We start from the raw sequence: 26,985 nt of genomic DNA on the forward strand, positions 1-26,985 counted from the left end.
ATAAATTACGAAACAGAAATAAAATATTAAAAATCAATGTAAAAATCCTTACATTCCAAAGAAAATCAAACTCCTCTGGAGAAAGAAATAAAAAAATAGACTGGTGGTAAAATTGATAATGAATGTTGTGATCGCTCATGCAGTAATATAATTTTAGCTATAAAGGAGACAGTTGCTAAATATACTGAACTGAAGCAGAGAAAACCAAAGAAAAAGCAAGCACTGCCATGGTTTAATAGCTCTTCTGGGATCTAATGAAACAGAGGGATATGGCTCTTAAACATTTTCTCAAACAAAAAATCACTGATCATTGTATTTTCAACGTTTGCGAAATAAAGTTACTATGCACCTTAAAAAGGCAAAGGGAAATTTCTTCTTAAATCTGATTAAAGAGGCAAAAGTGAACAGTAAACAACTCTGGAGGAGTATGGACAAATTATTGTGAAGAGAAAAACCAAATTGTGATAATTAGAACTCAAAAAAAAAAGAAGTAATTAACAATGATAATGCTGAATTGGCAATATACTTTAATGATTATTTTCTTGATTCTGTTCTGAAATTGGCAGACAATTTTTCTAATTATTATTGTTCCTTGAAACTTGAAAATGATTGTAATGACTCTTTTAAATTGTATAATATTGTGGAAGAAAATGTTTTTAAAGTAATTTCACAACTAAACAAGAGTAAAACTAAGGACATCTTTGGTATTGACACTGCTTTCTTAAAGGAACACAAAGAAACTAACCCCAGTTTTAACAAAAGTGATAAATCAGTCAATATGTGAAAACACCTTCCCCACGGTTTTAAAAACAGCTGTGGTTAAACCTGTCTACAAGTCTGGAGACAAGCTCCAAGTCTCCAACTATAGGCCTATCAGTATCCTTCAAACCATCTCCAAAGTCTTTGAAAAGGTTGTAGCAATGCAGTTGATGGAACATCACGAGTCTGTTGAGGCTTTACTTGAGGAAGGCTTTTGACACCGTTAACCACAAACTTCTTCTTAACAAATTAACTAAATTCAGCTTTCATACCAATACAATTCATTGGATAAGATCATACCTCAGTGACAGGCAGCAGTGTGTAACTATGGGTGAAGTAACATCCCCTTTAAGACCATGCAGACTAGGTGTGCTCTATTTTAGGGCCACTGTTGTTCACACTTTATATTAATGATCTTCCATCTGTCTGCAATGTTAAAACAATTATGTATGCTGATGACCCTGTAGTGTATACCCATGGAAAAACCGTGGAGGAGGTAGCTCAAAAACTAACAAGAGAGATGAAGTTGGTTTCTCATTGGTTAAAAAATGCCTGCCTTACTTTAAATATTGAAAAAACGGTATCTATGTTTTTTTACAAACCGAAATAAACTTCAGATATGTTCTAAAGTTTTAATCAGTGGTCAGAAAATTCATAATGTTGATCAATGTAGATATCTGGGTATAATACTTGATTCAAATTTGAATTTTAAGAAACATGTTAAAATTTAATTGATCAAATTATAGATACATTCGAAACTCTCTTACCATCGAAGCTTCTAATGTATATCTTAATGCAATGATTATACCACATTTTTGTTACTGTATGACAAGTTGGTCACAGGCGTGCAAAACTGCCCTTTGGCCTCTCAATCACTTTATAAAAGCTCTCTCAAGATTCATAAGAAAAAACGTTTATTTCATCATTGTCACATACTCTCAAAGTATAATATTCTGAGCTTTGAAAATTCAATCATGTACTCAAATTTATGTTTGTTGTTTCAAATCATTCATGGCACTGCTGCTCCGCCGTTAAAAACTTTCATATCCTTGAACTCAGAAACAACATCTCGAGCCACTCGGTCAATGGGTTGAGGTGAGTGCAGGATTCCCAGACGTAGAACAACCTTTGGGTACTCAACGTTCTCTTGTGTGGCCATGCGCCAGTGGAATATGTTACCAACTGAACTTATTTCTTGTACAAACGTTTACACTTTTTCACGACTGGTTAAAAATTGGTTGCTCTCGGGTCAGACATGTAACCATAGTGTGATCTAATGTCATGTGCTTTGGACACAGTGTCTGCAATTTTAAAAATTTAATGTAATATATTGTAAATGTCCTCTTTTTAATTGTTTTTCATCAGCCTGTCTAGGGACTACAGGTGGAAATTAGCACGTGTGCTACAACCTGGCATAATGCATCTCTCCTATTTAAGGATAATGTATATTGTGCACTGTCCCTGTCTCAAATAAATAAATAAATGAAATGAAAAGTTCTCTCAAGATCATGGCACATTAAATAAAGTCCATTAATTCCTGCTCACGGACAGATGGCCAACGAGAGGACATGTCCACCATCCACTCCAGGGTTCTCGCCAGCATTATAACAGTGTAATGGCCCATTACGTTGCTGCTTGATTAAATTACGCTGCAGGTGGGCCCTTACGCCATTTCCAAGGGTGTGTAGTGGGAAAATGATCATTTCTGATGAACAGAAATGATCATTTTTTTTCATGAACCTCAGTCACAGCCATTTAAAGTGTCAGTTGTGACTCACTTTTCTGCTGATTAAAGTCGCTACCGTCTGTTATTACAGGCAAGAAAAGAGAAACGTCTGCCGTTTCACACCGCAGGTTTTGTTTTTTCTGTTCTTCATGACATGCCTTTTCCGTGGGACGGTGCACGAAGGTTCTCTGGTGGATTGTTGCACAGCTATGGGAAAAGTTATTGGGGGAAGTTCTCTTACAGCCTCTAAGTTCTCCTGCAGTGTGCCGCACACCAAGCACTGAGGGAAAGTTCTCCTTTCAGCAAGCTGCAGGATAGAGGAGACTGGGACCAGCTTCTCCCAGAAGATTTTTTAAATTAAACCCTCTGAAACACTATTGCCTGCATTTTGAGAGCTAAATTTTGTGAAGTAACGCCAGTTTTTTTTTTTAAGTTCTTTGTTACAGCCTTACTTAAAGCCAAAAGAAACGAGGCATCAGGCCAAAACACAGAACAGTGTAGACGTGTGTCAGAAACATCAGAACTGCTAATTTATACACAGCAGTTTATTCAAGAAAATCCTTCTGGGTTTCTTTCTTACATTAAATAACTTGTAATTAAAATAGTGGTGAATAATCTTCTGCTTACAATGGATTTGAACACCACTACGGTTCTGGTGCTGTTAGATCTTAGTGCTGCGTTTGATTCCATGGACCATCATATTCTACTCGACAGGTTAGAGAATCATTTTGGGATTACTGGGAGTGCACTTGCATGGTTGAAATCATACCTGACCAGTCAATCTCACTGTTTTGTACACTATAATAACACAATAACACTACCTCACCTACCTACCACTACCTAACCTTAGTGACATGAAATTTGGGTTTCCACTGGGGTCTGTCTTAGGCCCCCTGCTTTTCTCCCTTTATATATATATATATCACCTATTGGGAACATATTATGGCGTTTTAGGATTACCTTTCATTGCTATGCTGATGATACTCAGCTATACATGCCAATAATTGCTGGTAATCTCATCCACATAAAATCCTTAGAAGATTGCCTTGCATCAGTGAGAAGTTGGATGTATAGCAACTTCCTACTTTCAATGTCTAGTAATGAGTCATTCACGTCATCAAGAGAGAGTCGTCAAGGGAGCCATCAGGGGAGGGTTCCGTCATTAGGAGAGTGCTAACTAGAGCACAATACGTGCTAATTAGGGCTATTGTTTAGTCACTAGCCTATAGCAGTCAGCCTCTCGGTAGGTGGGGTCTGGTTAGGTTAAAAACTCCAGCTTTTGTTGGCTTCTGGTTTATTCTTCTCTACAAGGGTCAAGACAGAAGTCAGACTACCAGAGCAAGAATTTTAGCTGAGGAAGCTTCTGTGATTTGAAGCGAAACGTCCTCACGTCAAGCAACACAGTCCAGTCGAAGATTCAAGCTTCTCTACTATGGAAACCACCTGGACAACTGAGAGCCTACACAGAAACATTGCGACCAACTGTGGGCATGAGGCCCTGGCACTGGTACGTAAGCTGGAAAGGACTGCTAAAAAGATAGCTAACTTTAGAAACCACTTAAGATTTAACCTAAGATGCAAACAAAACAATGTTATTCCCAAATGCATGAAGCAGAAGGCACTAGAAGCAGGCCACACAGCAGAAAAGATCCAGCACAGTTACCTTAGGAGGATTTTGGGTCTTAGAATTAGAAGGCTTCATTTTAAAATATTAGACCCCCAAAATAATCTTGATAGTCTTTACAAAAGGTTAGAAACCTTAGTGGGGGAAGAGGCCCATAATAAGATCACAAAGTTCATAGTTAAAATTCAAATGGCTGAGCATTTAAAAGTAAGGAGCAGCAAATCAGGAAGTTTCACAACCTTTTAGTGCAGAAAAGGCGTACTTTCAGTGGGAGTATTTTTAAAGATACACCCAGACAAATTAGTGACAACGGGGAAAATTGGGTAAAGAATCTCTCAGACAGGGTTCTTACACAGACAGAAAAGGATGTGCTCACCAAAGGACTAAATTTCTCAGTGACCCCTAAACATATACCGACAGTAGATTACATCACTGCAGTAGAGTCAGCCATTAAACACAACAGTTTGTCAGAGTCAGAAGCTGGGGACCTCCACCTAAGAGTCACAGCAGCGCTTAACAGTGCTAAGCCTCCTCCGTCCAACATCACAGGAGAAGAACAGAAAGCTTTGGCAGCACTGCAGAAGGACCAAAGCATCCTTATCCTGCCAGCAGATAAAGGCAGATGCACGGTGGTCCTAAACACATCGGACTACGAGGCCAAGATCAACAACTTGCTCAATGACTCCAGTACATACAAACGTCTGAAGAGAGACCCCACGAGTGGCTATAAGAAGAAAATCATTAGCTGCCTCCAAAACCTGGAGAAAGAGGGACTCATCGACAGGCAGACATACTACAGACTGTACCCGGGGGACGCCACTCCATGCATCTATGGACTGCCCAAAATCCACAAACAGGACGTGCCACTCAGGCCTATTGTATGTAGCACAGATTCCATCACATACAATTTGGCCAAGCACCTCAAGTGGATTTTGGCTCCTCTAGTGGGTAACTCAGACCACCATGTGGAGAACACACAAGATTTTGTGAACAAGATCAAGGACCTGCAGCTGGAGGCAGATGAAACTATGGTGTCATTCGATGTGACTTCGTTGTTCACCTGCATCCCCACCGCTGAGGCCATCTCAGCTGTGAGGCAGCGACTGCTGGAAGATGTGTCTCTACCTGAAAGGACCAAACTCACATCAGACCACATCTGCCAACTCTTGGAGATCTGTCTTAACACCACGTATTTCCTGTTTAGGGGGAATTACTACAGGCAGATCCATGGTTGTGCGATGGGGTCTCCGGTATCTCCCATTGTGGCCATTCTGTACATGGAACGAGTGGAGAAGACAGCCTTGACGTCGTTCACGGGCATCTCTCCCAGTCACTGGTTCAGATATGTCGATGACACATGGGTTAAAATCAAGCAACAGGAGGTCGAGGACTTTACAGAACACACCAATTCGGTGGATTCCGATATCAAGTTCACACGTGAGGATGCCAGAAACAACCATTTAGCCTTCTTGGACTGTGATGTTACGATTGGAGAGAACAGGCAGCTCCAGAAGGGTTTTACAGAAAACCCACTCACACTGACCAAGATCTGCTCTTTGGCTCAAACCACCCCCTTGAACACAAGCTCGGGGTGATCAGGACGCTTCAACACAGAGCCCTACAGGTGCCCACAACTGCAGAGGGAAGGGCTAAAGAGCAACAACTTGTACGGAAAGCCCTCACAGTATATGGGTACCCACGCCGGTCCCTGGACAAAGTGCAGAGGTCCCAGAAAACAAAGAGACCAGATAGACAGGAGACGGAGACAAGAAGAAGAGGAGTGTCTCTCCCTTATTTAGCAGGAGTAGGGGAAAAACTACAGAGGATCTTCAGACAGCACAAAATCCCAGTTTACTTTAAACCAGTCAACACCTTGAGACAGAAATTAGTTCACCCTAAGGACAGGATCCCTAGTTACAAACAGAGCAATGTAGTGTATCATATCAGATGTCAGGAAAACTGTAATGAACACTACATAGGTGAGAAGCAACTTTTACACAAGAGGCTATACCAGCACTGCAGAGAGGTCGCCAGTGGACCTCAGTCTACAGTTCATCTCCACCTGAAAGACACTAACGACACGTTTGAGGACAAGGAAGTTAAAATCTTAGCCAGAGAGAAGAAATGGTTTGAGAGAGGTGTCAAGGAAGCATTCTTTGTAAAACAGTTGAAACCCAGCCTTAACCGCGGCGCGGGTCTCAGACACGCTTTGTCCCCTGTTTACAATGTGGTACTCAGGTCAAAGCAGTTTCAGTCTTTTGTTCATGCTAATGAGTCATTCACGTCATCAGGAGAGAGTCGTCAAGGGAGCCATCAGGGGAGGCTTCCGTCCTGTCATTAGGAGAGTGCTAACTAGAGCACAATAGGTGCTAATTAGGGCTATTGTTTAGTCACTAGCCTATAGCAGTCAGCCTCTCGGTAGGTGGGGTCTGGTTAGGTTAAAAACTCCAGCTTTTGTTGGCTTCTGGTTTATTCTTCTCTACAAGAGTCAAGACAGAAGTCAGACTACCAGAGCAAGAATTTTAGCTGAGGAAGCTTCTGTGATTTGAAGCGAAACGTCCTCACGTCAAGCAACCCAGTCCAGTCGAAGATTCAAGCTTCTCTACTATGGAAACCACCTGGACAACTGAGAGCCTATACAGAAACTAGAGATGAGAGCATTCACCGTCTTTGAGGAGGGGACAGACTCATCTGTCCAATTCCTTCATGCATTTTTACATTAAACATGGGGGACAGCTCAAGCTGACTAAAACTTTTTTCGTTTCTGACAGTTACCTTGTAGATGTCGTGCTTGCTGGCTTCAGGGAACTTGGCCCTCAAAGTGTCTCTCAGCACATTGGCGGTGTAACGAAAACCATATCTAGAAGAAATAAGAAAATGTCATTTCCCGCGATGTCCTTGTGCAGTGAGTGGAGGTATTTGTGTGATAACATACGGAAGTTTGGTGAGGTTGGAGGTGATCGCTTTGAGGACTCTGTCAGTCAGGTTCTTCAGGTTGATGATGGCGATGTCTACACGGCGCCGCACCTCAGGGTGAGACAGAGCCTCTTCAGGACTGATGCTGTAGGGCAGTGAACTGCAGGAAACAGACCGCCGGGACACCAAACAGTGCTCCTGTGTCAGCTGTAAAACTGATTTGTGTTTTGTTCCAAGTAAGACAAAAGTGGTTTTGATGCTCTGGTCCAAAAATACTCACCAAGGGCCAATCACAGCAAATACCACATAAAAATGCACCTCAGTCCACATGAGACCTGAAATAAAAGCAAGTACAAATACCTTTTGTGACCAGACTGGGTTTCAGTCTGGTTAATCCAGGTCCAGTTTCATGCGAGGACATCCAGGGCTTGTGTCTCGTGGCCCATGGTTTGACAATGAGTGTGGCGATAAAAGTTTACCAGCATCTTGATGACTGTTGGGTTACCGATCACCACATCCTGAGGTCGGTCCACCTTCAGCCTAAATCCAGGACAGAGTTTGCCAGCAGTTAGTCCAAACGTATGCTCAGTCTGCTGAAAGGGTTTCAGCTCTTTATTTGCTCAACTCTACAAGTGTTCTGGCTGCAACGGACGGCTAAAGGTAGATTTCAATATCTGAATCTAGAAAACAAAAACAAAGAGAATTCCCCCTCAAAATGCAGTCGTAACCGTAGGATCATAATTTACCAAAATCTCATTATTTCCAACATCTTCAGGTTCGGAGTTTTGCCTCTAAATTCCTTCCAGGGTGTCCATCTCCAACCTCTAAAGAAAGATCTGCTGTACCTCGTCCTCAATGTAAATCCACACGATAAAGGAGCAATATCAAAAATATATGCATTAATTCTAGATGGCCGTCCTAATGCGTAGGATAGAGAAATACTAACGCGGGTACTGGAGAAATACTATTGGAAGAGACCTGGCAGAATATAACACAGCGCAGAGACACACCTGCTCTCTCTATCAGACTCAGCTTGGTCCAGTTTAAGGTGGTCCACAGACTGCGTTTCTCTAATGACAGACTGTCTAAGTGAGACCCCAACGTTGGCCCAAACCGCCCTCAGTGTCGACACTATCCTGTTTCTCTGGGACACACGTTTTGGTCGTGTCAATCTTTGAATGGCTTCTGGTCTTCAATCCTTCAGTCATATTGGGTAAAACACTGAATCCTGTCCCCTTGACGGCTGTTTTTGGACTAGTTGTCTTGCATCATTACATGCTTGCCGTCTGATGCTGCTAAACTGGAAGGGGAAGAACCCTGCTTCGATGTCCACTGGATGAGAGAGCTAATGTTGGGACGAGCACTGGGGGAAAAAAAAAAAAAATGTATACAGTATGTGGGCTGGAGGACAAAACTCATAGAACCTGGTCCTCGTTCAGAGCTCATATCAAGAGCCTGTCCTTTACTTGATTTCTGTTTGAGGATCAGTCATTTATTTTTTATATAGTTTAGTCGTGGCTGCTGCCTTAACACTTTTAATGTACATATCCTGTTTGTTGGGACATTTTTTCTTTTCTTACAATGTGTTTACTTATCTAGTATTATTATTATTATTATTATTATTACTACTATTACCTTTCTTATGTCAAAGGTCCAGAATGTTGGTGTTATAACATAAGTTACACAGACTGCCTCAAGTCTTTTTCATTATTATTATAATTTATTGTTGTTGTTGTTGACTTTTTCTGTGTGTGTGTGTGTGTGTGGGGGGGGGGGGGGTGTATGGGTGTGTTTTTGGTCTAGAAAAATGATAAATAATGTTGTTAAAGAAACAAAAATAGAGCCGTAACCGCTTCAGATGGGTTAGCTGTGAAGATGCACATGTTGTGATCACATGAACTTCACTCTGGATAAAAGGTTAACCCGTACCTGATCTCATGCTGCAGAGCGGTCGTAAAGAGCTGCAGAAGCAGGAAGGCCTCTCTGTGGTCGGCACCGTAATTAAAAAGAATGAAGACCACCATCTCCATGAAGCTGGTGGAGCGACACTGAGGCATCAGGAAGATCAGCCGGGCCAGGTACTGAGGCTGAGTCTATGAGGCACAGAGTCAAAACACGCCATCACAAACGCAGCACCAAAACACGCCGACGCAGATACGACAGGAATCGACAACACGGGTGTTAGCCACACGCTCCCGTCCGATACACGCCGACGCAGACAGGACAGGAATCGACAACACGGGTGTTAGCCACACGCTCCCGTCCGATACACGCCGACGCAGACAGGACAGGAATCGACAACACGGGTGTTAGCCACACGCTCCCGTCCGATACACGCCGACGCAGACAGGACAGGAATCGACAACACGGGTGTTAGCCACACGCTGCCGTCCCATACACGCCGACGCAGATACGACAGGAATCGACAACACGGGTGTTAGGCACACGCTCCCGTCCCATACACGCCGACGCAGATACGACAGGAATCGACAACACGGGTGTTAGGCACACGCTCCCGTCCCATACACGCCGACGCAGATAGGACAGGAATCGACAACACGGGTGTTAGGCACACGCTCCCGTCCCATACACGCCGACGCAGATACGACAGGAATCGACAACACGGGTGTTAGGCACACGCTCCCGTCCCATACACGCCAACGCAGATACGACAGGAATCGACAACACGGGTGTTAGGCACACGCTCCCGTCCCATACACGCCAACGCAGATACGACAGGAATCGACAACACGGGTGTTAGGCACACGCTCCCGTCCCATACACGCCAACGTAGATAGGACAGGAATCGACAACACGGGTGTTAGGCACACGCTCCCGTCCCATACACGCCAACGCAGATAGGACAGGAATTGACAACACGGGTGTTAGGCACACGCTCCCGTCCCATACATGCCAAAGCAGATACGACAGGAATCGACAACACGGGTGTTAGCCACACGCTGCCGTCCAATACACGGCAACGCAGATACGACAGGAATCGACAACACGGGTGTTAGTCACACGCTGCCGTCCCATACACGGCAATGCAGATACGACAGGAATCGACAACACGGGTGTTAGCCACACGCTGCCGTCCCATACACGGCAACGCAGATACGACAGGAATCGACAACACGGGTGTTAGCCACACGCTGCCGTCCGATACACGCCGACGCAGATATGACAGGGGCTGGCGCCCATCCTAATCACAGACATGTTAGAAATAATCTGACTACACAAGGCACAGCGGGCAGCTACTGAGCACAGCGAGGACCAACTCCAGATCTTCTTACCAGCTAAACTGAACCAGCATGTTTGTCATACCCGGAGGAAACCCACTCACCGGGCTGTAGGTCTCACCTGCAGCAGGTAGAAGAGGTTTTGGTAGGCCTCCAACTTCTCTCGCCTTTCTTTGCTCAGAGCCTTCAGGCCTTTACTTCTCTCCAGGTCCATCATGTCAGACAGATGGCCTTTGTTCTTCTTTGTCAGCTTCTTACAGTGAGACACTACTTCCTGTGCAGAGACAAGGGCTGGTTAATACCAACAAGGAAACAGACCCCACAAACACCATCAGACTGTCTCCACAGCTTTGGACCACCAGGGTTCCATCAGAACCTCAGGGCTCTGCTGGCTATCACACAGACAGTCAAATTTCTCTCCTATTTGCTCAGAGTCCAGCAGTGTTTGGGTCCATGATCATCACTGCTCTGGTGGCCTGATTCCAACACATCCACAAATGTCAATAATTGATTTTACAAAGGTTAATTGTGGGGTTGGAAGGCGACTGTTGGCCACCGTTAATGAGCACTCTTCGTGCTCCTTAAGTAGACCTGTGTTTCTAGTTTTACTAGTCATTTTTTAACCACTAATGGACTTTGAATGTCAGTACATTTTCCAGGCCGCTTTGTAGCAGCTTCTCTCTGTGAAAATGGGAGGAGACGGTGCACAGAGCAGCTTCATGTTTCACACTGCGCACATGAGAAAAACAGAAAAACCCTGCTGTTTTGGACTGAAGAAGATGCACAACGGGACAAGAAGCATCTTGCAACAAGTTCTGGCTCCATCTGAACTGGGTTTTTAAGTTCAAAATCTAAAAAAAAAAAAAAAAAAAAAAAAACCCCAAACTAAACCGTTCTGTGGCAGAGTGTTTGTTTACACGGCTAAAGAAAATCTCGCTTTGAGCTTCACCCTCTGTCAGCATGTTAAAGGCTCTGGTGAAGACTCATTCTGTTGTTTCATAAAGAGTGAAGAAAGAATCCAAAGAGATTTTCTGCAGAGTATCTTGACTGATCACTTAAAATCATCTCAACCAGCTTCACTTTCATTTGTACAGTGCAGGGGGGTGTGGTTATGGCACTGAACTAAGAACACGTCTCTTTTGTGAGCTCCTGGCGATATTTTTGTTAAATCCTGTATATGTTCATTAATCTGCGTGAACAGTGATAATTATTGCTTGTGGCGACGCAACATTGTATACCTGCGACAATATGCTGATGAAGAAAGCATAAAGCAAATCTAAAGCACACTCTTCTCCGAGTGAGGAAGATGACGTCTCTAATGCTAGCAGCGTAGCTAAATCAACAGGTGAAGCTAGCACCGTGCTTCACGAGGACGTAGATACAGGAGTGACCCACAGTATGGATGTTATTCAGATACTCGATGGGATCAGGAATGACTTCTCCTCAAAGATGGATGTGGTCCTGAAAGTGATTCAAGACGTTAAAAGGATGTGCAGGACTTCTTGACGCGCATCAATGAGGTGGAGGTGCGCATTAGCAATGTGGAAGACATGGTGAGCTCTGAGAAAGGCAGGACGGAGGTGCTCGTTAAACAAGTGGCTCTCCTCACAAACAAACTTGATGAGCTTGAAAACCACGCTCGTCGATCCAACCTGTGATTAGTTCATATGCCCGAGAAGATGGAAGGAAATGATGCTATGGCTTTCCTGGGGAAGTGGCTCCCCGATGCGCTGGGACCAGCGGTATTCCCGAGACCACCTCTCATCGAAAGAGCGCACAGGTTGCCTGGCCGGACACAACCTAATTGACCAACCACACCGAGAGTCCTTATAGTGAAGTTTTTAAACTTCCAGAACAAGATCCGTGTGATGTGAGCAGCCAGAGACAAAGGCAAGGTTATCTGTGGCCGTCAAGAGATCATGTTCGTCCTGGATCTTTCATCGGAGCTCCACCGACACAGGAGGGGTTTTGACCGAGTAAAACAACAGCTGAAATTGATGAACATACGCTGCGGAATATTCTACCCAGCAAAGCTACGAGAGTCTTCTAATGGACAAACACGTGAGTTTAAAACTCCAGCAGATGCTGAAAAATGTATCCAAGGGTTACAAAACACAGAACTCACAGGATAACTGAAGTGATCTGCCGAATCCTATAACGGCTACAATCTGTGATTGCTGCCTTTATGGGCCAGTAACACACATGTAAATTTGTGATGTGTTCTCTCTTTTTTTTCTGTTTTATGAACATCATTTTTTCCAATCTCCTCAGATGTAATGTATATATATGTATATTAATATATATATGTTAAACAGAAACTGCTACGTGCCATTTTGAAGTGGGCCTTTATGTCTTTCTTGGAGAATTGGTTTCAAACTATACTGTCAACTTTCTTAGATGGAAGTTAAGCTGCAAGAATGCCTTAAACATTTCATATCTACTTTTTGTGCAGATTATATCATTTTGCCAGAGCCACAGTTGGCCTGGTTTGTTCTGTTATCATTTTGGCTCGGTTTGGTTTATAGGTGCTCCCTTGTTTACACAGGATCACTGTGTGCACTTAACTTCTCCCCAAGGTCAGGGGAATGTCAGAGAAAGGGCGTCAGGCTGTCCACTTCAGGTTGACAGCTAAGGGGTTTTGTTTATTGCAGAGTTTAAGTCTTCTGTTTATTTGTTTTTCCTCTCCGTATGTTTCACAACACGTTACATGTTGGTGGTCTCGTCCCAATACAGCACACAGGTTTTCCAACAACTCAGAGATGTTACTACAGTATGTTGCACAATCTGTTGCACCATTAAGATCAGATGACTTCAAATAAGAATTTTAAATTTACTTCATGGAATGTCAGAGGGATGGTAAAACTGACCAAATTAGAACAGGTTATCACCAGGCTTAAACAATTTAAGTCATCAATAGTGTTTATCCAGGAGACTCATCTACTCAGAGAGGAACTGACCAAAGTATGCAGGAGATGGCCAGGAGAAGTGTTAGCATCGTGTTTCCCTTCTCATTCCAGAGGGGTGATGGTGACAATTCATAAGTCAGTGTCTTTTCAAGTGTATAACACTGTTCATGATAAAGCCGGTAGATTTCTGGTGGTCCAGGGAACTCTTTGGAGAGAAAATATCAATTTGGCTCATGTATATGGCCCCAATGATGATAATCCATCATTTTTGGAGAATTTATTCCTTCTGTTGGCCTCCCTCCCAGGTAAGACAATACTGGTAGGTGATTTAAATTGTGCTTTAGACCCAAAGCTTGATCGCTCGACTGGGATGGACACATCCCATTCTCAAACCAGAAAGTAATACAACAATATATGAAAGACTTAAATCTATGCGATCCTTGGTGAACTCAAAACCCCAGCAAAAGGGAATTCTCTTGCTATTCAGCAGGATTTAAAACCCACTCCCAAATAGATTAATTTCCCCTTATCTGTTATCCAGTATAACTAATTGTACATATGATAGTATTGTTTTGTCAGACCATGCCCCAACCTCACTATTTTATAACGCTGGTCAATGGAACAAACACTCAGCTAACTGGCGTTTACACCCTATATGGTTACAAGATTCTGACTTCATAAAATTTGTCGGCAAACACATAGACCTCTACTTTTCAATAAAGACCAATCAAACAGCTGCAGCCATTAGGTGGGAAGCTTTAAAAGCATTTGTTAAAGGACAAATGAGCTTTACCAGTTCTAAGTTTAACAATTTTAAACAGACAATGAATGAATTAGACTAAAAAATCAGAGAATTAGAGAGAGGTTACTATAGATGATTCAACACACAAAAAAACAAACAAAAAAACAAAACAGGAATTACTGACCTTTAAAGGGAAATATGAGGAGCTTTCTGTGGCTAAGGCTGAAGATGGTCTAATAACACTGAAACAAACCTTTTGTGATCAGGGTGAAAAGCCAGGTAAATTGCTAGCTTGGCAGATAAAGAAGCTTTAATCAGACGGAGCTATCAATAATGAATGAACAAGGAGAATTATCAACAGATCCCACCGAAATTAACAACACCTTTATTTCATATTATAAAACCCTTTATAATTCTAACAGCTCATTAGACCTGGTAAATCGAAACAGCTTCTTGGATGGATTGGTCATTCCCTGTACTTCAGAAGATACAAAAACTGAGTTGGAGAGGGAATTAAATTTAAATGACATCTCTGATGCCATTACAAACATGAGAGGAGGAAAGGCCCCGGGCCCAGATGGGCTTCCAACAGATATTTATAAATTATTTAAAGCAAAATTAGTAGTCCCATTATTAGATGTTTATTTGGAATCCTTTAATCCCACCTCATTATGTTGTGTGCTGATCACTCTTATTCTAAAACCAGGCAAAGTGTCAACCGAATGCAGTTCACGTTTAGACTCTGACACAAAGATTATAGCTAAGGTTCTAGCAATGAGACTTGAGAGGGTTCTATCAGCCATTATACATGGAGACCAGAATGGTTTTGTACAAAATCACCAGGGGTTCCACAACGTGAGAACAGTCCTTAATATAATCCACGAGTGTCAAGAGTCTCCAGATACTGCAATTCTATCACTTGATGCAGAGAAGCCGTTGGACCGGGTCGAATGGCCATATCTACTCAAGGTTCCCACTGTAGCCAAGTGCTTGCTCACAGGGGGTCGTTTTGACCGTTGGGGTTTTACATAATTATTGTATGGCCTTGCCTTACAATATAAAGCGCCTTGGGGCAACTGTTTGTTGTGATTTGGCGCTATAAAAAAAATTGATTGATTGATTTGGTCATTCTCTGGGTTTAAAGTGAATAAAGAAAAGTCATCTACTATTTTTAAATGTAAACGAGAGGAAGAAACCAGTTGTACCCCACCCTTTTGTGAATGCCACAGAGGGATTTAAATACTTGGGCATCAGAATTACTCCAAAAATAAGTAATCTTAGTTCGGCCAATTATGAACCTATGGTAGCAGAGGTATTTGAAGAAACCACGAGATGGACAACAATGCCTCTTTCTATACTGGGAAGAATTAACATAGTAAAGATGTCTATACTACCGAAATTTTTATATATCTTTCAGTCAATTCCACTGGCCTCTCCTCCTTTTTCTTCTAGGACCAGAAAACTTTTTTTTTATTTCATATGGAACAATAGGAAGCCAAGACTCAGACTCTCCCTCTTATACTTACCTTATGATAGGGCTGGGCTACAGTTGCCAAACCTAGAATGGTATTATTGGGCTGCTCAGCTGAGATCTACAATGTTTTGGTTTTTGAATGATATTTTCATGCCATGTCTTGTAAAGGGCTGTCATTGAATAGCTTTCTATACTCAACATCTTTTAAAACCTTAAAGAAAAATACCACTCATGCTTTTGTAAAAAAAAAAAACAAAAAAAACAAAACAAAAACAAAACAACAACAACAAAAACAATTGTTGTTTGGTATGAAGTACAAAAAAAGTTCAATATGTGCAGTGCATTGTGGTGGGCCGCATCTCTACATGTTCCTGTTTAGGGTTGGGTATCAAGAACTGGTTCTTTTCGGGTATCGTTAAGAAATTATTCAATCCACCGATATCCATCCATCCATTTTCTTCTGCTTTATCCGGAGTCGGGTCGCGGGGGCAGCAGCTCAAGCAAAGCCGCCCAGACCTCCCAATCCACACACACCTCCCCCAACTCCTGCGGGGGAACCCCAAGGTGTTCCCAAGCCAGCCGAGAGATGTAGTCCCTCCAGCATGTCCTGGGTCTTCCCCGGGGCCTCCTCCCAATGGGACGTGCCCAGAACACCTCTCCAGCGAGGCGTCCAGGGGGCATCCGGAAAAGATGCCCGAGCCACCTCAACTGAATCCTTTCGACATGGAGGAGCAGCGGCTCGACTCCGAGCTCCTCCCGAGTGACTGAGCTCCTCACCACTAAGTGAGCGCCCAGCAACCCTGCGGAGGAAACTCATCTCAGCCGCTTGTACTCGCGATCTCGTTCTTTTGGTCATGAGCCAAATCTCATGACCATAGGTGAGGATCGGAACGTAGAGATCGGTAAATCAAGAGCTTTGCCCCCCTACTCAGCTCTCTCTTCACCACAACGGTCCGATACAGCAACCGCATCACTGCAGATGCTCCACCGATGTATCGATCTCACGCTCCATCCGTCCCTCACTCGTGAACAAGACCCCGAGATACTTAAACTCCTCCACTTGAGGCAAGGACACTCCACCGACCTGAAGAGGGCAAAGCACCTTTTTCCGGTCGAGAACCATGGCCTCGGATTTGGAGGTGCTGATTTTCATCCCGGACGCTTCACACTCACTCGGCTGCAAAACCGCCCCAATGCACGCTGAAGGTCCTGATTTGACGAAGCCAACAGAACCACATCGTCCGCAAACAGCAGAGATGAGATTCTGTGGTTCCCAAACCAGACCACCTCTACACCCTGGCTGCGCCTAGAAATTCTGTCCATAAAAATAATGAACAGAACCGGTGACAAAGGGCAGCCCTGGCGGAGGACCGTGCACTGAAAACAGGTTTGACTTACTACCGGCAATGCGAACCAAGCTCCTGCTGCGGTCTTCAGGGACCGGATAGCCCTTAGCAAAGGACCCCGGACCCCGTACTCCCGGAGCACCCCCGACAGGGTGCCCCGAGGGACACGGTCGAACGCCTTCTCCAGATCCACAAAACACATGTGGACTAGTTGGGAGAACTCCCATGAACCCTCGAGCACCCGATGGAGCGTGTAGAGCTGGTGCAGTGTGCCGCGACCAGGACGAAAACCACACTGCGCCTCCTGAATCCGAGGTTCGACCATCGGTCGAATTCTCCTCTCCAGTACTCTGGAATAGACCTTACCGAGGAGGCTGAGGAGTGTGATCCCCCTATAGTTGGAACACACCCTCAGGTCCCCCTTCTTAAACAGAGGGACCACCACGCCGGTCTGCCAATCCAGAGGCACTGTCCCTGATCGCCACGCGATGCTGCAGAGGCATGTCAGCCAAGACAGTCCCACAACATCCAGAGACTTAAGGTACTCAGGACAGATTTCATCCACCCCAGGAGCCTTGCCACCAAGGAGCTTTCTAACCACCTTGGTGACTTCGGCCTGGGTAATGGATGAGTCCGCCTCTGAGTCCCCAGTCTCTGCTTCCTCTTCAGAAGACGTGATGATGGGATTGAGGAGATCCTCGAAGTATTCCTTCCACCGCCCGACAACATCCCCAGTCAGGGTCAACAGCTCCCCACCCGCACCGTAAACAGTGCTGGTGGAGAGCTGCCTCCACCTCCCAAGGCGTCGGACGGTTTGCCAGAATACCTTCAAGGCTGACCGACAGTCCTCCTCCATGGCCTCCCCGAACTCCTCCCAGACCCGAGTTTTTGCCTCTGCGACCGCACGGGCTGCTGCATGCTTGGCCTGCCGGTACCTGTCAGCTGCCTCCGGGGTCCCACCTACCAACAAAGATAAGTAGGACTCCTTCTTCAGCTTGACAGCATCCCTTATTCGGCGTCCACCACTGGGTTCGGGGATTGCCGCTGCGACAGGCACCAGAGACCTTGTGACCACAGCTACGAGCAGCCGCATCGACAATGGAGGTGGAGAACATGGTCCACTCAGACTCCATGTCTCCAGCCTCCCCCGGGATCTGGGAGAAGCTCTCCCGGAGGTGGGAGATGAAGACCTCGCTGACAGAGGGTTCTGCCAGTCGTTCCCAGCAGACCCTCACGATAGTTTGGGCCTGCCAGGTCTGACTGGCTTCCTCCCCTCCCAGCGGATCCAACTCACCACCAGGTGGTGATCGGTCAACAGCTCTGCCCCTCTCTTCACTCGAGTATCCGAGACACGTGGCCGAAGGTCAGATGATACGACTACAAAGTCGATCATCGACCTCCGGCTCAGGGTGTCCTGGTGCCACGTGCACTTATGGACACCCTTGTGCTCGAACAATGGTGTTTGTGATGGACAAACTGTGACTAGCACAAACGTCCAACAACTGAACACCACTCAGGTTCAGATCGAGGAGGCCGTGCTTCCTGATCACCCCCCTCCAGGTCTCACTTTCGCCGCCCACGTGGGCACTGAAATCCCCCAGGAGAACAATGGAGTTCCCAGTCGGAGCGCTATCTAGTACCCCTCCCAGGGACTCCAAGAAGGTCAGGTACTCTGCACTGGCGCTCGGCCCGTAGGCCGAGACAACGGCGAGAGACCTGTCCCCGACCCGAAGGCGTAGGGACGCGACCCTCTCATTCACTGGAGTGAACGCCAACACATGGCAACTGAGCTGGGGAGCAATAAGCAATGCGACCCCAGCTCTCCGCCTCTCCGCGTGGGCAACGCCAGAAAAATGAAGCGTCCAGCCCCTCTCCAGGAGTTGGGTACCAGAGCCCAAGCTGTGCGTGGAGGTGAGCCCGACTATCTCTAGTCAGTATCTCTCAACCTCCCGCACAAGCTCAGGCTCCTTCCCCCCCAGCAAGGTGACATTCCACGTCCCAACAGCCAGGGGCTGTGAGCATGGACCGGGCCGCCGGGCCACCCGCCCTCGACCGCCAACCAATCCTCTCTGCACCCGACCCCCATGGCCGCCTCTGCAGGTGGTGAACCCACAGGAGGGCAGGCCCACGTCGCTCTTTCGGGCTGACCCCCGGCCGGGCCGCATGGGCTAAGGCACGACCACCAGGCGCTCGCACGCGAGCCCCAACCCCAGGTCTGGCTCCAGGGTGGGGACCCGGCTCCACCATACCGGGCGACGTCTCGGTCCTAGTATTTCAATCCACCGATATCAATAGTCTTTTTGCTTAACGATTCCCTTATCAGAGCGGCTGATGTTTTTGAGTATGTTTGTTGGGAAAATGATCATTTCTCTACGTTGATTACAGACCCTGCAACGGTTTGTAATCAACTGGTTCTGCAGAGCGACTCTGACAGATGGACGGACGGACGGACCGACACATTATTAAAGCCCTGAAGGAGAAATTTGCCTGTCCAGCAGCAACACATCCACGCATAGACACATAAAAAATACATAGTTAAATTAAAAATCACTAATTAATAAAGTGCACATGTTCAGAGCGAGCTGTTATAAATTCTTATAGCAGAGGGAACAAAAGAGCTCTTATATCGTTCTGTTCTGCAGTGCAGGGAAAGGAGCCTGTTGCTGCGGTCGAGAGACAGCAGCAGACAGACTGTTCTGTAAAGGATGCCCTGAATTACAGTCCTCATCCTCCTCTCCAGCACAGAGTCTGCCCTCCTCCCCATCACTGACCCACACGCCCTTATCAGCTTATCCAGCCCATTACTGTCTCTCAGGGTCACACCACGCCCCCCCAACAGACAACCCCAAAAATTATACAAGGTGCTTGCATGTACCAACCAGTCCCGCTTGTTGTCCAGATGGACTCCCAAAACTTTATAGGACTGGGCAACCTCTATCACCTTACTGTCGATGGTGAATGGTGTGGAAGGGCCTTCTGCTGAAGTCAGTAATCATCTCCTTGGTCTTGATGGTGTTTATGATCAGACCATTGCTCCTGCTCCAGTCAGTAAATGAGGAAATGACTCCTCTGTACTCCATCTCATCCCCTCCCTTCACACATGGCACAACAGCCGTGTCAGAGTATTTCTAATGTGGCATGCCACAGAATGATATGTGAAGTTGGCAGTGTACAGTGTAAAAAGGAAGGGAGACAGCACTGTCCCCTGCGGTGCTCCAATGTTGCTCACCAAAGTGTCCGACACACTGCCCCTCAGTCTGTCGTACTGTGACCTCCCAGTGAGATAGCTGTAGATCCAGGTGGTGAATAGAGGATCCACTCCAATACTCTCCAGTTTTGCCTTTAGTAGTTTAGACTGGATTGTACTGAAGGCACTTCAGAAATCGAAAAACATCAGCCTCACATAGCCTCCTGACCCCTCTAAAACAACAGGGACCGGTGCAGCAGAAACAGGACCGCATCACCCGGATATTCTCCTGGTAGGTGAATTGTAATGGGTCCAAAGCCCGCTCCACCTGGTTTCTGAGCAGCTAGAATAGCAGCCTCTCTACAGTCTTGATTATCACAGACGTAAAGGCTACTGGTCTGTAGTCCTTCATCCCTGCAGGCATTGGCACCTTGGGCACTGGTACAATGCATGATGTTTTCCACAAAGCAGGGACACGTCCACACTTAGAAGACTCCAGTTGAAGATGGTATGTAGAGGAATCGCCAACTCTGCTGCACAGCCATTTGGGAGCCTTGGAGCTACACCATCAGGACCAGCAGACTTCCCTGGGCGAACTCTCCTCAGCTCATCACGCACCTCCTCCACCGTGAAAAACACTCACAAGCAGCAGGAAAGATGGAACAGCCGCTGGGTGAAGTAGAGCAGAAGCCATTGGCAGCAGAGATGAAGGTGCTGCTGGATGTACATGTCCATGTCAGAAGAGCAGAGTCAAACTGATTATAAAATGGTTGAACTCATCTGCCATATCCCCATTACAGTGTGCCATACTCCCCTCTCCTTGTAGCCTGTGATGGCTCTCATGCCTTCCACACTTCCTGTGTGGTGGTGTTCTGCAGGTTCCTCTCAAGTCTCTCGTAGACTCTCCTGGCCCTCCTAGTGCTTCTCTTCACCTCATGCTGCACCATCCTAAGCCTGTCCCAGTCTCCTGACCTAAACATCTCCTTTATTTGGGAGCTGTTTCATGTCACTTCTAATCCATGGTTTATTGTTGGAAAACATCTAACAGTGTCATAGGTACCACCACATCTGCACAAAATAAAGTAGCCTGTAACAAAGTCCACAACTACATACATGTAAGAGTTGGTCTCCCCTGAACCCAACATTATGCCCTAAACAGTAGAAGCAAAACAATCCCTCAGAGCTTCACTAGCCTCTGGGGTCCACTATCTGAAAGATCTTGTTATGGGCAGTCTCATCACAAGGATTAAATGACGGTCTGAGGTGGATAAGATTATGGTCAGACTTACCAAGGTTAACATAACATAGATCTAAAATATTGAGAGCTCACACCAGTATGGTTGAAGTCCCCTGATATTATAATCAATGCATCTGAATGCTCAGACTGAATCTTCGCAACAGCCTCCTGGCGATGATGTGAGAAAACTCCTGGGGTAAGTAGTACGGCCTTATACGAGGTCTGTGAGAAAGTAACGGACCTTTTTATTTTTTTCAAAAACTATATGGATTTGATTCATGTTTTTACGTCAGCCAAGCTTGAACCTTCGTGCGCATGCGTGAGTTTTTCAATGCCTGTCGGTTGCGTCATTCACCTGTGAGCACGCCTTGTGGGAGGAGTGGTCCAGCCCCCTCGTCGGAGTTTCATTGTCAGGAAATGGCGGAATGATTTGGGCTTTTTTTTCCCCATCAGAATTTTTCAGAAACTGTTAGAGACAAGCAGCTGGAAACCATTCGAAAAATTTATCTGGCTTTCGGTGAAAATTTTACGGGCTTCACAGAGAATAAGGACTGTTACTACAGCTTTAAGGACGCCCCACAATGGCGCACGGCACGCCGCGCTCCGAGCCGCCATCGAGAGGCAGAAAACACCACATCATTTCTAAACGGATGGCTGTGTGGAGCCGGGACCGTCGTGAGCAATTTCTCTGGTTATCACAAGAGCTGGACATCAGCCATTTTCCGGCAGATTTCACTTTTAACAAGAGATTTTGTCATGGAAAGCCGCGCTGAGGCTTCGCGCATCAGGACCGATTCGCTGATCGAGCGAGACAAAGGAACACCTCCATTTCGGAGTACCACCTTATCGTGGGGGGAGTTTGCGTACCCGGATGATTCTAGGAGCTATGTTGTCGGGGCTTCATGCCCCTGGTCGGGTCTCCATGGCAAACAGGTCCTAGGTGACAGGTCAGACTAAGAGCAGTTCAGAAGCTCCTGACCAGTGCGATACAAGGACAGAGACGTCGCACGGTATGGCAAAGCTGGGGCCCCACCCTGGAGCAGGCTGGGTTTGGGGCTCAATGAGCACCTGGTGGTCGGGCCTTAGCCCACGGGGCCCGGACGGGCTCAGCCCAAAAGAGCGACGTAAGCCCACCCTCCTGTGGATTCACCACCTGCAGGGTCGAGTGCAGAAAGGACTGGGTGGCATTCGAGGGCGGGTGGCCCAGCGGCCTAGTCCGCGCTCACAGCCTCTGGCTGTTGGGACGTGGAATGTCACCTCGCTGGGGGGGAAAGAGCCTGAGCTTGTGCGGGAGGTTGAGAGGAACCGACTAGAGATAGTTGGGCTCACCTCCACGCACAGCTTGGGCTCTAGTACCCAACTCCTGGAGAGGGGCTGGGCACTGTTGTCTCAGCCTACGGGCTGAGCGGCAGTGCAGAGTACCCGACCTTTTTGGAGTCCCTGGGATGGGTACTAGATAGTGCTCTGACCGGGGACTCCATTGTTCTCCTGGGGGACCACGTGGGCGGCGACAGTGAAACCTGGAGGGGGGTGATCAGGAAGTATGGCCTCCCTGATCTGAAACCAAGTGGTGTTCAGTTGTTGGACTTCTGTGCGAGCCACAGTTTGTCCATCACGAACACCATGTTCGAGCACAAGGGTGTCCATAAGTGCACGTGGCACCAGGACACCCTGAGCCGGAGGTTGATGATCGACTTTGTAGTCGTATCATCTGACCTTCAGCCACGAGTCTTGGACACTCGGGTGAATAGAGGGGCTGAGCTGTCGACCGATCACCACCTGGTGGTGAGTTGGATCCGCTGGGAGGGGAGGAAGCCGGTCAGATCTGGCAGGCACAAACGTATCGCGAGGGTCTGCTGGGAATGACTGGCAGAACCCTCTGTTGGCGAGGTCTTCAACTCCCACCTCCGGGAGAGCTTCTCACAGATCCCGGGGGAGGTTGGAGACATGGAGTCCGAGTGGACCATGTTCTCCACCTCCACTGTCGATGTGGCCGCTTGTAGCTGTGGTCGCAAGGTCTCTGGTGCCTGCCGCGGCAGCAATCCCTGAACCTGGTGGTGGACGCCGGAAGTAAGGGATGCCATCAAGCTGAAGAAGGACTCCAACTAGTCTTTGTTGGTAAGTGGGACCCCAGAGGCAGCTGACAGGTACCGGCAGGCCAAGCATGCTGCAGCCTGTGCGGTCGCAGAGGCAAAAACTCTGGGAGGAGTTCGGGGAGGCCATGGAGGACGACTATCGGTCGGACTCGAAGAAATTCTGGCAAACCGTCCGAAGCCTCAGGAGGCAAAAGCAGCTCTCCGCCAACACTGTCTATAGTGCGGGCGGGGAGCTGTTGACCCTGACTGGGGATGTTGTTGGGCGGTGAAAGGAATACTTTGAGGATCTCCTCAATCCCATCGTCACGTCTTCCGAAGAGGAAGCAGAGACGGACTCATCCATCACCCAGGCCGAAGTCACCAAGGTGGTCAGAAAGCTCCTTGGTGGTAAGGCTCCTGGGGTGATGAAATCTGTCCTGAGTACCTTAAAGTCTCTGTATGTTGTGGGACTGTCTTGGCTGACACGCCTCTGCAACATCGCGTGACGGTCGGGGACAGTGCCTCTGGATTGGCAGGCCGGGGTGGTGGCCCCTCTGTTTAAGAAGGGGGACCGGAGGGTGTGTTCCAACTACAGGGGGAACACACCACTCAGTCTCCCCGGTAAGGTCTATCCAGAGTACTGGAGAGGAGAATTTCGACCGATAGTTGAACCTCGGATTCAGGAGGAGCAGTGTGGTTTTCGTCCTGGTCACGGCAGACTGGACCAGCTCTACACCCTCATCGTGTGCTCGAGGGTTCATGGGAGTTCGCTGAACCAGTCACATGTGCTTTGTGGATCTGGAGAAGGCGCTCGACCATGTCCCTCGAGGCACCCTATGGGGGCTGCGCGGGGAATACGGGGTCCGAGGTCCTTTGCTAAGGGCTATCCTGTTCTTGTACGATCGTTTCATTCTGTTTGAGCACTTTTTTTGGCTTGTGGGCAACGTAGTAGAAGAGCGTCGTGTGGAATAACCTGCAAGAGCTGCTGAAGGTACGTGTTTTTGGATGAATAGGCACTTATAAGCTTCGGCTAACTTCACAAATGCTGTGTCATCGTCTTTACAGAAACTGGATACACTAATCCTTCCCCGCCCCGGCTATCGCATTAGCATGTTATTCAATGTGGCGCCTCGACAGTACCAAAGACTCGGTGAAAACAGAGGAGGAGGGTTCTCTCTGTACATCCACAACAACTGGAGTAAGAACACAGCGACAGCAGCCAGCCATTGTTCCCGGACCTGGAATATTTTACTGTTAAATGCCGACTATTGTACCTTCCGCGGGAGTTTACTGGACTCTTACTAACCACTGTTTACATTCCACTGGATGCTAAACACTAGCTCAGCCGTCAGACTTTTACACAGCAACATCAGCTGCAGCTGATCCGACACCCGGACGCAGTGCACATTATCACGGGCGATTTTAATCACATGGAATTAAACTCAGTCAGACTTCAACATGCCAAATGTGCCACAAGAGGACAAAATACACTGGACAAAGTTCACACCAACATTAAGCGATGCCACAGGGTCAGACCTGCACCACATATAGGACCATCAGACCACATCTCTCTGCAACTCATCCCCGCGGTATATCCCCCTCTGGAAATCCACCCCCACCACCATTATGATGATGGAAACAACCAGACGGGCAGGACAGCTTCAACAGCACCGACTGGGACATCTGTGAGGATGAGGACCTGGATGTGTTTCCAGACACTGTACTGTGTTACATTAACAACTGTGTAGATGCGCTCACAGTGGAGAAAACACATCCGGGTCAGAAAACCCTGGTGACCAGGAGGTGAAGCAGCTACTGAAGGAGAAAAACTCCACCTTCAGAGCTGGTGATAGGGCACAGCCCACACCAACCTGAAGAGAGACATCAGGAAGGCCAAGGAGGACTTCAGGAGGAGGATCACGACCACCTGGATGCCAACAACAGCAGGCAGGCATGGATGGAGGTCCAGCACCTCACCAACTACAAATCCACCATCAGAACTGAAGGTGACACCGCACTGGGAGAAGAGTTAAATCTCTTCTTTGTTCACTTTGAGACTGTGACACCAGGAGCAGCCACGTCACTGCCAGTGGCCGGGAATAACTTCACAGTAGGGGAGCATGAGGTGAGGAGAACACTGAGGGGGTGTCAACAACCCAAATGGGCCCAGGACAGTGTCTCCGGGCGGGTGCTGACAGACTGTGCAGACCAACCTGCTGTGATTTTCAGCAAAATCTTCAACTGGTCCCTGACACAGTCTGCTGTCCCGTCACACCTGAAGACACAATAGTCCCCCGACCCAAGAAACCCCCCATAACAGCCTCAGTGACGACCTGTCTGTTGCACTCACACCGGTGATGAAGGGTTTTGAAAACTGGTTAGAAATAACATCATGTCATTCCTAACCCCCACTTCAGACCCAAACCAATTCACTTACAAAGTCAACAGGTCAACAGAGGATGTGTGACCTCTGCCGTCCACACCACCCTGACCCACCTGGAACCAAAGGGTAACTACGCCCGTCTTCTCTTTGTGGATTATAGTTCAGCATTCAGCACTATCCTCCCACACGGCAGAAACACCACACACTTGGTAAAGAAGGCACAGCAAAGACCACTTTCTGAGAAACCTGAGGAAAAATAACATCAACCAGAGATGTCTGGTGTCTTTTTCCCATTCTACCATGAGAGCATCCTCACATACTGCCTCTGGATGCGGTTTACCAGCTGCAGGGAGGGAAACAGGAAAGAGCACCAAAGAAGATGGGTGCCCGCTACCCACACTGGGGGACCTTCATGGCTCTGACTGTCTCAGGAGAGCCAACACCATCCTGAAGGACTCGTCCCACTCTGGATACTCTCTGTTTGCGCTGCCATCAGGCAGACAGTACAGGGCCATTAAAACAAGAACAAATAAACTGAAAAACATTTTCTACCCAACTGCTCTTAGAGCTTTGAATGCTACTGGAACTGAACAGCCAGGTCACATGACACACTTGGAATGATAGAATTTTTGTGCAATATCCACAGTTTGTACGTACTTTTCTCTTTTTTATATGCAATCTATTTTTGCTACTGCATACTCACTCATCACTCATCTTCAACCGCTTTTCCGGGTTCAGGTCGCAGGGCAACAGCAGAGGACCCCAGACTTCCCTTTCCCATGCCACATTGACCACCTCTGACTGGGGGATGCAGAGGCGTTCCCAGGCCAGTGTGGAGATATAATCTCTCCACCTTGTCCTGGGTCATCCCCGGGGTCTAAGGGAGACACCAGCCACCCTCCTGAGGAAGCCCATTTCGGCTGCTTGAACCCGCGATCTAGTTCTTTCAGTCATGACCCAACACCTATGACCATAGGTGAGAGTAGGAACAAAGACTGACCAGTAGATCGAGAGCTTCGCCTTTTGGCTCAGCTCCCTTTTCGTCACAACAGCACAGTAGAGCGAATGCAATACCGCCCCTGCTGCACCGATTCTCCGGCCAATCTCACGCTCCATCGTCCCCTCACTCGTGATCAAGACCCCGAGGTACTTGAACTTCTTCACTTGGGGCAAGGCTGTATTCCCAACCTGGAGTAGGCAATCCATCGGTTTCCTGCTGAGAACCATGGCCTCAGATTTAGAGGTCTTGATCCTCATCCCAGCCACTTCACACTCAACTGTGAACCAATCCAGTGAGTGTTGGAGGTCACCGGCTGATGAAGCCAACAGGACATCATCTGCAAAAAGCAGTGATGAGACCCTGAGCCCACC

General features: G+C 47.1%; 1 protein-coding gene across 1 annotated transcript in view; it reads right to left on the reverse strand.

Annotated features, from left to right (window-relative positions):
* iqgap3 (IQ motif containing GTPase activating protein 3) overlaps window positions 1–26,985 on the reverse strand; it is a 164,401-nt gene that overhangs the window by 32,108 nt on the left and 105,308 nt on the right. The window contains 5 exon segments of the mRNA XM_034173734.1: window positions 6,885–6,969; window positions 7,045–7,185; window positions 7,386–7,565; window positions 8,955–9,118; window positions 10,386–10,538. Coding sequence (XP_034029625.1) covers window positions 6,885–6,969; window positions 7,045–7,185; window positions 7,386–7,565; window positions 8,955–9,118; window positions 10,386–10,538 — 723 coding nt within the window.

Source organism: Thalassophryne amazonica, chromosome 7 (assembly GCF_902500255.1).
Source record: "Thalassophryne amazonica chromosome 7, fThaAma1.1, whole genome shotgun sequence".
Classification (NCBI taxonomy): domain Eukaryota; kingdom Metazoa; phylum Chordata; class Actinopteri; order Batrachoidiformes; family Batrachoididae; genus Thalassophryne; species Thalassophryne amazonica.